Source organism: Notothenia coriiceps, unplaced genomic scaffold, assembly GCF_000735185.1.
Source record: "Notothenia coriiceps isolate Sejong01 unplaced genomic scaffold, NC01 NC01_scaffold00022862, whole genome shotgun sequence".
NCBI classification, from domain to species: Eukaryota; Metazoa; Chordata; class Actinopteri; order Perciformes; family Nototheniidae; genus Notothenia; species Notothenia coriiceps.
In genome coordinates, this window is record NW_011355563.1 from 686854 (window position 1) to 697509 (window position 10656).

Here is a 10656-nt window from a genome sequence, read left to right on the forward strand (position 1 = left end):
TCCTTCCTGAAACTAAAAACAACTAAACAAAACATACTGCATAATATCTGTTTAGCAACAGAAAGCCAACAGACACAGACACATAGCAGCTGCCCACAATTGGTAAAAAAAAAGCTGAATATTATTCTTGTTAAGCAGGTTTAAGAAATGTGTGTCGGTGGATATCAGTTGAACAGTCCTTTTAATTAAACTGGAAAAAAAAAAATGTGTTGAAATATGTCTTGTTTCCTGCTTGCAATTAGGAAGCACATTTATTGGGAGGACAAAGTGTATGATGTTTTTTTTCTCCACGGAGCCCTCTCGTGGTGCAGCTCTCCACCAGTCATCAAATCCAAAATCCACCTGTGTGCGGTTGTATTTATGAGGATGCACTGCCCACGTAATTGTGTGTGTGGGTGTACATGTGTGTGAGTAGGTGTGTGCGTGTGTGTCTTTATGCCTGGTCTATAAACCTTAAAGCTGGCTTTCCATATATCTGTAATCTTCTGCTGTATTTCATTTCTTTTTTTATCCCTCTGAAGATTTGTCCCCGACTCCAGCTGGGGCCCCTGTTCAGAGCAGTATGTATTACCGCCTGCAGCCCCTGCGCTGTTCACATAGAAGAAGTAGTTGTAGACATAGTCAAGGTTGTATGTGTGTTGTGTGTTGTGTGTTGTGTGATGTGTGTTGTGGGTTGTGTGTTGTGTGTTGTGGGTTGTGTGTTGTGTGTTGTGGGTTGTGTGTTGTGTGTTGTGTGTTGTGTGATGTGTGTTGTGGGTTATTGTAGCAAATAGCTGGCTGTAGCCTCAGTAAAGGTTTGTCCTTAATAGTTGTACGGATATCGTCAGTGTTGGAAGAAGTCACTCACATCCTTTACTTAAGTCAAAGTACAAATACTAATACTATAAATAATTAATACTTAAAATACTCCAGTACAAATAAAAGTCCTGATTTCGAATTGTTACGTGAGTAAAATTACAAAAGTATTAGCATGAAAATGTATTTAAACTACAGAAAGTACTCATTCTGGACAATGGCCCAATTCAGAGTAATAAAAAGTACAAAAATATTATCATCTAAACCTACTCCAAGTTTAAAAAATAAAAGTAATTGTCATGCAAATTGAACTTATGACAGTATTGAATTATTATGGTTATTATACCATCCTGTTTTTATACTTGTAAAAACATTTTAGCATTGTGGTTTTGTCGATGTGGACCAAATGTAGATACTTGAAGAGCTGTGTAGCTTAATAGTAGAATTTTGCATTTTACTACATCAGCATATCATTTGTTTATGTACAAAGTAACTGAGTGAAAATAAATGTTGTGGAATAAGAAGTACAATATTTCCCTCTAAAATGTAGTGGGGTAGAAGTATAAAGTAGCATTAAATGGAAATACTCAAGTAAAGTACAAATATGTCAAAAAGGTGAATGTAGTCGGTTACTTTCCACCACTGGATATATTTTTGGGTATTTCCTGACTAACAGCTCTGGAAATACAGAACATTTCTTTTTAAAAGTTTGACAGTTGCGCTTTGAATTCACATGTGCTATTTAGACCCAAACAGTTAAGGTGTGTTTACTATCATCCTCGGTGTTGTCGCACAGTTTCTTCCATTAATCTAGTTTCCCCGGTTGCTCTAACAATCCTGCCTTCATGTAGTCTATAGAGCTCGCTTGTTGCACAATGTAGAGCATTAGACCTGACAGCTTTGCAGCAGGAATCTAACATCTGAGGCTTCTCTTTCCTTTCAGGCCACAACTGCTCTCTCTCTTTTCCCAGCTGTATCCCAGGCAATTCTACTCATCTTCCTTTAGGTATATAGCTCACACTCATACATGTACAGCCAATGAAACCCCTGTGATCTTATCTTGATGTATCGTAAACTTTCAGCTAACAACAGGATTCGAGACATGGAGTCGTTTCAATCTATTCTGATATACGCTCATGTTAGGGTTGGCGTCAGAAAATGTCAGCTTTGCTTAAGAGAGAATGAAGACTAGATGTCACTCCCGCCCACGATCTCTCTATCTACCCTTTATGAGCCAAAATCCAGCTCCACTCAATTAAGTCTGGGGCCCAGCGTCTCCTTTTGAACTGTCGTCTCTTGAAGGGTTTCTGCTAGCTGAACTGTGCTCAAGCTGCAGGGGAACCTATTTGCCTCCGCTAATCCTCTTTTCCTGCCTATTTCTCCTTTTCTCTGTGCCTGCCTGTGTTTTATTTTCCTCCTCCTATTTCTTCTCTCTTTATCAGTTCCAGCCTTGTTGAACGTAAGCTCTTATGTGAGTGACACCTTTGCCAAAATCAGCTGGACTGCCATAGAAGAGCAGCAGGACTCGGAGCTTTATGTGGCTTATATGAATAACAGTAAGCTACTTTTCCTGCTAAGCATTGATGGGAATTTTAGGTAACACATGTACTGAGAAGGTTTTATATAAACATATATCATAAGCCTAGCGTCTGCATTGCTACAACCATTATTTCTATGATTACCCTTAAATATATTAACATGCTTTTAAAGTTATTTAAAAAAATGTATTTATATCTCAACAACGATTCTGTGGTTGGCAATAGCTCATCCTTTCTTCTTTTTAGATAGCGTGGATGCTAATACAGACTTGCTGCTTGTGTGTAGGTGATGGCTTCTGGCGGATTTCAGAGGCTGTAAACGCTTCTCAAAGTTTCCACGTTATTGATGGGCTCAAACCTGGGACGGTGTACACTGTGCGCCTCATGTCCAAGAGGCTGCTCGATAACGCTAGCATTTTTGAAGACGTTATCCAAACTCGATTACAAGGTGAGAGGAGAGAAAGGCGACGCAGTCTCTACAGTCTAGAGCAGGGGTGTCAAACTCAAGGCCCGGGGGCCAAATCCGGCCCGCGATTTCATTTTATGTGGCCCGCAAGAGCTTGCAAAGAATATAATACGTTTATTATACGGNCCCTATCCAATAATAATCCAATTCAGAGGCAATCATGTAATATAATATATTATTTTATATATATATTTATAGATGTATATTTATATAGTTACAACCGGCCCTTTGAGTGCAACCATAATGCTAATGTGGCCCGCGATGAAATTGAGTTTGACACCCCTGGTCTAGAGATTCCAGCTCCCACCTGCCACATAAATATAATTGACAAACAAATATCGACTGTGGNATATATTAACATGCTTTTAAAGTTATTTAAAAAAATGTATTTATATCTCAACAACGATTCTGTGGTTGGCAATAGCTCATCCTTTCTTCTTTTTAGATAGCGTGGATGCTAATACAGACTTGCTGCTTGTGTGTAGGTGATGGCTTCTGGCGGATTTCAGAGGCTGTAAACGCTTCTCAAAGTTTCCACGTTATTGATGGGCTCAAACCTGGGACGGTGTACACTGTGCGCCTCATGTCCAAGAGGCTGCTCGATAACGCTAGCATTTTTGAAGACGTTATCCAAACTCGATTACAAGGTGAGAGGAGAGAAAGGCGACGCAGTCTGTACAGTCTAGAGATTCCAGCTCCCACCTGCCACATAAATATAATTGACAAACAAATATCGACTGTGGTGAATATGTGAGTTTAGTTTTTTTCTTGCATCTCTGTGCATTTGTTATTTCCTATTTAATATTCCTTCAGAAGAGTGTTATAGCTGAAGGGATAGTGAGAGCATCTTCTCAAACTAGAATTCATCATGTTTTTTTAAGTCTAGGATAGACTTGGATGCTGTGTGCATAAGGGGTCATTCTGAAATAAATCAATGTGTAAAGCACATTTTTGAGCTCTGTGTCTCTTTTCTGTTTGCAAACACAGGTGCTGTAGGTCAGAAGAGCAGTTTTTCCACCCAGGGCTGGTTCATCGGGACCATGTGTGCTGTGGCGCTCCTCACCCTCGTGGTACTCATGGCCTGCTTTGTGCGACGGAACAGAGGTGGCAAGTATGCAGGTACGCCGCCTCCGACCCAGAGACAAGAAATGTTCTCCATGGAAAAAGGTCAGTTAGTTTTGAACTAGGGTTGGGGGCCCTTGTCGTCTCACTTCAGACAGGAGCTGAACCAAAATTGAACTCATGGTATGTCAAATGTATCGGTCTGACTTGGTAATAAGCAATTTAAGGTCTCTCAGAAATCCTTAAACATCACCATTTCTACAAGATGACGCTTTAATTTGAATTTTTTGATTTTGGTTGACCTCCTGAATGAATTAAAATGTGCGACAGGCCTCAACCCTGACCTAACCCCCTCGACCTAGTTTGGAAATGCTTCCTGCACGTTGGCAAACTATGCATGCTAACCCTGCCAAACCCAGTTTGGTTAACTCCAAATGAACTATCCGTGGGATGCTTGCATCTACAGTTTGTCTACTTCTTTGTGAAGTAATTTGTGTGGCCGTGTTAGTTCTGCTCTGTACCTCTGATTACATACCTTGTCACGCCAGACGAGTGGGAACCAGCTGGCTTTGTTCCTCGCCTCACCTGTGCAGACCTTCCTCCTTCCCCTGCACCTTTGTGTTGTATCAGAGCCAAGCTTAATCTCACCTCGGTACCTACCTGCCAAGAGTCTCCTCACTCCCTTTCTCTCCTCAACCTGCTCCCCCTTCTTCTCCCTAGAACTCTTACCTCTTTGCCTGCAGTAGCTTTTTTGACACGATGCACTGAATATTTCATCTGCTGCTTTGGATTTCCCCTTTGCCCATCTAGTTCTTTTCATGAAACCCCTCCTTTGTCTCTCTTGAAAGCAACTGGTATTTTTAAAGCATATTTGCACAAAGAGCTGCTGCATGTGTAGCACTTTGGGCGGACAAACAGAAGAGAGGCTTTCAGTGTGCTTGATAGAATGTTTACTCAGTCATGTTAAGTTGTTCTCAAAAGCTTTTCATTCCTGACTTTTAAAATGCAACTCCTTTATACACTCAAGTAATGGAAATGTTCAGTTCATTTAATCCTTTACACCTACCAAACATTAATGTTGAGCTTGCTCTAGCTGTATTCTAAAAATCTTCTGAGAGAAAAGTCACTGACGTTGGTAAAAATGAACAAAAGGGTGTTGCTAACATTTGAGTTATTAATCTTTGGAAAATGTTAACGCTCCAATCCTTTATTTAATCAGTACTCATGACCCAGTCTTACAAGTCATATGTAACTCCAACCACGAATGAAAGTGCTGCTCTTTGACATGCTATTGAAATGTGTGTCCTGCCTCGTCCCTGCAGTGAAAGAGAAGGAGGACCTCCACCCGGACCCGGAGTCGAAAGGATTGAATGAGGACAGCTTTGGTGACTACAGGTGAGCTAAACTCCTGCTCTGTCAAGAAGAGCTGCAGTGCCAATGTTTGCTTCAGAAAAGGACATGTTTAAATGTGCTGAGCTGGAGCAGTATTCATCCAGCAACCACATATGTTAAATATTTTCTGGCTGAGAAACTAATGTGTCATGTCACGGTTATGTTTCTTCTCTCCCTTCCACAAAAGCAAAGCACGCGTTCATGAGCTTTACGAGGATAAGCCTAGGAGCCATTGTTCTCGTCACTTAATGGGCTAGGTAATCCCATGGTGTAGTTAACAAGTGTTTGCAGCGTTGTTAGCTAACCTGAGCTTGCACCCCTTTTGTAGGAATGATGTGCTCTTGGTCCCATAGGCATCAGTAGTTTATTTTGTGTGTTGCAGTGTGTAATAATGAATGAGTGACTATTTAACACAGAATGTCTTATGTTTAGAATACATAATTGTTTGGTTCTGTAATATAATACTACCCCCACTTTAAAGGTCCCATATTATACTCTTTTTGAACAATATATTATCGGTCTCAGATATATACAAAACATGTCTCTGAAGTTTTTGGTTTGAAATACCAAACAGATCACGCATTGTAGCATTCCGTTAACCCGTTTCCGCCCTGTTCCAAAAGTGCTAATTCTGTGTCTGTAGCTTTAAATGCAAAATGGAATGCTGCTGGCCACGCCCCTCTGAGAAGTGATTGGTTTAATACAGGGGTGTCAAAGTCAAATGCATCAGAGGGCCAAAAAAACAAATTTGCTACAAGCCGAGGGCCGGACTGGTTCAATTTTTATTAAAACACAAGAAAAATATTTTTTTTTTTTTTTTATTTTATAAACACAAGGGGAAAACACAATTTTTTTTCCCTAAAGACCCTTTTTCAAAAAGTCCCTTCCTTTTTTTTTTTTTTTTTTCTAAAGGAGAGGGAAAAAAGTACCAGGAACTATTTACCCCCTTCGGAACCCTAAGTTTTTCTTTAAAACCGGGAAAAAAAACCAACTAACCCAGGTGTTTTTTTGAAAACAAAATCATAAATTTTTTTTTTTTTTTGGTTTGGTTTTCCCATTTTTTTTTTGGGGGCGGGTTGGAATAGGTGGAAAAACTTTTTTAAAAGGAAAAAGGAATTCCCTCGTGGTAAAAAACACAAGAATAAAAATTTTTGGTTTTTTCCCCCCCCCCACAAGTTTTTTTTTCAAGGTTTTTTCCCCCGGGGCGCCCCCGGTTTTTTTTCTAGGCCCCCGGGCCGCTTTAACTTTTAATTAGAAACCGCGGGGGCCCCCTAACTAATTTAAACCTAAAATCATAAAAATGTTCCCTTTTTTTGCCCGGGCCCGGTCCCGGTTGTTCCGGCGGACGAAAAACAACCAAAACGTGCGTTTTGGTTTTTTTTTCTTGATTGTTTAAAAGGGGGTTGTTCAAAACCCCGTTGCCGAATCGGGCGCTTTTTTTGAGTGACCCGTCGAAGGGCCCCCGTTCCACCCCGGAGCCCGAAGCAAATTTCAAAAAGTAGTTCGTAAGTCCCCGTCTAAAAACAAAAGTTGAAAAGTCCGTTTTGGGGCGAAAAGGGTTATTTACCCCCGATTTTGCCTTTTCCAACGCTGCCCAAAAAAAACCCTCTTTTTTTTTTTGTCCCCCAAAAAAATTTTTTTTTTTTTTTTTTTTTTCCAGGTACCAAACCCCTCCGTTTCTCAAAAAATTTTTGTTACAAAAAAGTGCCCTCCATTTTTTTTTTTCCGTTTTATTTTCGACCACAAACAAGAAAGAAACCAACACCTTTCTTTTTCAACAAAACCGGCCATTTACCCCTTTTCCCCTTTATATTTTTAGATTCCCTTCCCCCGTTGGGTAAAAAACCCTTTTTTGGCAGAATTTTTCTTTTTTTTTGTGTTTTTTTCCTGTTTTTTTTTTTTCCCCCTTTTGTTTCCCTTTATAACCCTGGTAAAAACCTTGTTTTTTTTTTTCCGAAAAATGTCCCTTTCCAACCTTCTTTTAAAAAATTTTTTTTTTTTTTTTGCTTTCCAAAAGAAATTTTTCAAAAGGGCCCCCCGTTCCGCCCGAAGACAAAGGTGTTTTTTTTTTCGGTTTTTTAGTGTTTTTTTTTTTTTTTCCGCCTTCCGAACGACCAAAAAAAGGGTTTTCCCGATCCCAAAAATAAACAAACCCGTTCTTCCCCTTTTTTTCAAACGTTTTTTTTTTTAGTCCCCCGGGCCCCGGGAAAAAATGGTTTTTCTTCCCTCCCCCTCCCAAATTTAGGTTTTTTTTTTTTTTTTTTTTTTTTTTTTGACCCAAAATACCCCCCGAAAATTTTTCAAAAACCACCCCCTGGGGTTGCCCCAAACCAAACCGGGGGTCTGGGGGGTTTTTTTTTTTTTTTTTTTTCCGTTTTTTTTTTCGGAATAAAAAAAAAAAGGGTTTTTTTTTTTTTTTGCAAAAACTTCCCCCCCGGACCCTTTTTTCCGTTCCCTTTTTTTGGGGGGGTGGGCAACCCGACCCCCCCTTGCAACATCCCCCTTTGGGTCCGGAAAAAAAGGTTGGTTTAGATTTTTTTTCTTTTTTTTTTTTTTTTTTTTTTCTTGTTTTTCCGAAAAACCCAAACCCCCCCACCCCCCTTTTTTTTTTTTTTCCCCCTTTTTTTTTTTTTTTTCTAAAAAAGGTAGCCCCCCCCCGGTTAAATTAAAGTTGGAAACGAAACGCCTAAAAAAACTTTTTCTTTCCCCGTTGGGCCCCCCCCTGTGGTTTTTTTTTTTTTTCAAAAAAACCCCCCCTGTAAAAAAACCCCCGGGGTTTTTTTCGACCAAAAGGTTTAAAAAAAAAAGTAAAAGGCAAAACCCCCCCCTTCCAAAAAACCTTGGGAGGGTTTTCCCCCACCCCCCCGGAACCCCCCGTTATTTTTGTTTCCTTCCCCTTCCCAAAAAAAACCCCGTAATGCCCAAGGGATAAAAAAAAACCCCGGTTACCCCCCTGGGGTTTTTTTGAAAAAAAAATGGTTCCCCCCTTTGGTTTTTTCTAGGACCAATAAAACCTTTTTCCTTTTCCCAAATAAAGGGTTTCTAAAAACCAACATTTAAAAAAAAAAAAAAACTTTCCCTAACCCCCCCGGAACCCCGGGGAAAACCCCCCCTTTTTTTTTGGAAGCCAAAAACCCCCCTTAAACCTGTTTTTTTTTGTTCCCCCCACTGCCCCTTTTCCCCCCCGTTTTTTGGGGCCGGCTAACCCCACCCAACCCTGTAAAAAAAAAAATCCCCCAAAAAAAATACCCTCACCTAAAACCACCCGTTTTTTTTCCCTTTTTTAAAAAGTGCCCAAAACCTCCTCCTAAACCGCCCCCCTGTTTTTTTTTTTTTTGCCCCCCCAAAAGGTGTCCCAAAAACCCCCTTTCCCCCCCGACCCTTGGTTTTCCGAAATAAAAAGGTTGAACCCCGCAATTTTAAAATGTTGGGTCCCCTTCAAGCAAAAATAAAACACCGGTTTTTTCGGGAAACCCCTGTTTTTTTTACCCCCTTAAAGGGGTAACATTAACCCTTTCCCCCCCCGTAGTAAAATTTTTGCCGCAAAAACCGGGTTTCCCCAATTTTGGAAGTAAATCCCCCCCCCGGGGTTTTTTTCCCACCCCCAAAATTTTTTAGGGGGGTGGGCCGGGTCAAAAAGGTTTTTTTTCCCCCCGGTAAAAAGACCCCCCCCGCCCCTTTCAAATCTATGTTTCCCTTCCAAAATTACCCAACCCCCCCCTGAAAACCCCGGGGGGAAAATAGTGGGTGCCGAAAAACAAAAAAAAAAAAAACCGGGCTTAAAAACCCCGATTCCCGGGTTTTCCTTTTCAACGAAAAACGGTTTTTTTCCCTAAACAAAGGGCCCTCCCCCGAACCGGTAAACTTTTTCCTCCTAGGACCAAAGAACAAAGGTACCCCCCCCCCCTTTTCCCCGGTTTTTTCCCCTTTTTTTTTTCTGGTGTTTGTTCTTTTCGGAGGCTTTCCTAAAAACCTTTTTTTTTTTTTGTTTAAAAAATAAAACCCAAACAACTTTTTTTTTTTACCCCCGCAAAAGACCAAACGGCCTTGGTTAAGGGGGGTGGTTTTTTTTTTTCCCGGGGTTAAAGACTTTAAAACGCCCCTAAACCTTTTTTTTTTTTGGAAAAAAAAACGTTTTTTTCGAACGTCCCCTGCCCCCCCGGCCACCCAGGTTAAGGGAAAGAAAAACCTTTATACAAATGTCAAAAAATTTGGTCACCCCCCCCCCCCCCTTTCCCAAAATTTTTTTTTTTTTTTTGGTTCCCACCCGACTAGGACACCCTTGTGTCTACGCCTTTTCTTTTGAAACTCGGGGTGAAGGGTCGACGGTCTGTTACTTTCTCTCGAGAGATGGCGACCACAAGGGCTCACCGTGTCAAACGAACTATTTGAGTTGTATGAACGGGGTGAAGGCTGCGGCTAAACGACGAAACTTCGGAGTTTTTTCGGTCCAAACTTGACGAGCGTTAAGGAAAAACCCAACCTGCACCTTTCGCGTGGTTGTTTGGACGTTTACCTCACTAACTCGAGTCACGTTACTTGTGAACTCCCTTTCTTTACTCTCTCACCCACGACGCTCAAACGTGCAAAGTAGGGGCTGTGTTAACGGAGTCGACGCGTAGGTTCGACGAGTCCTGCGAAGAGAATACAAACCGGTCGGTGTATGGAAACACTTGTTTACAAAGAAACTACTTCGATTTGTTTTGTAGTGTGTCCTCGCAGAATGACTATTGTGTGGAACTCAGTTAGGACTCCTAAAGGATCGAGTCCTCGGCTGGGCTTGTACTACTTGAACATGTTTCTACCCTGTGGTGGTTCATAGTCCGAGTCCCCCGGGGGGGGTAAAAGGGGGTTCTGGGGGGGGGTTCACTCGTAGTGTCTAGGTAATTGAATAAAAATCAAAAATTAAGTCAATTTAAAAATAAATAAAAATAAAAAACAAAGATGTTCTGATACTAAAAAGAAAAACCCTTTCTTCATAAAAAACAAGACACACGGTATCTAAAAACATAAAATAAATAAATATAAATAAAAAGTCCAACTACCTAAACGTCTATCTCTCTTTACTCTGTTTGTATATGTGACTAAAAATAAAAAATAAAAAAATCCGGTAAAGAGCCTAAATAATGATAAACTTTCGTATCCATCGGTCGTGTTATAGAGCGTAGAAGAGTCACAAATTACGTACGTTAAAGTAAATATACCGGTAAATAGAGGCTATAATTTCTCGTATAAAATAATAAACTTTCCTGTATTGAAAAACGACAAACGGACAACTTTTACAAAAGGGAAATTTATTTACTGTCTCGGTATTCTTTTATAACGAAGTAGTAAATTAGTGAATTTATGATATATGCTACGTGACCACAATCCAGAACCAAGTATATCCAATAGCACGTTAGG

The 10656-nt window shown here is 40.5% G+C and overlaps 1 protein-coding gene across 6 annotated transcripts in view; it reads left to right on the forward strand.

Annotated features, from left to right (window-relative positions):
• Window positions 1-10656, forward strand: part of LOC104954127 (neural cell adhesion molecule L1-like protein) — a 54590-nt gene that overhangs the window by 38536 nt on the left and 5398 nt on the right. For 4 of the 6 annotated variants that reach the window (XM_010781197.1, XM_010781198.1, XM_010781194.1 and 1 more), the window contains exons 24-25: window positions 3787-3966; window positions 5184-5256. In XM_010781197.1, the coding sequence (XP_010779499.1) occupies window positions 3787-3966; window positions 5184-5256 (253 nt within the window). Of the gene's footprint in view, window positions 1-3786; window positions 3967-5183; window positions 5257-5440; window positions 5511-10656 lie in introns of all 6 variants that reach the window. The other 2 variants (XM_010781199.1, XM_010781196.1) reach the window with 2 other exon arrangements.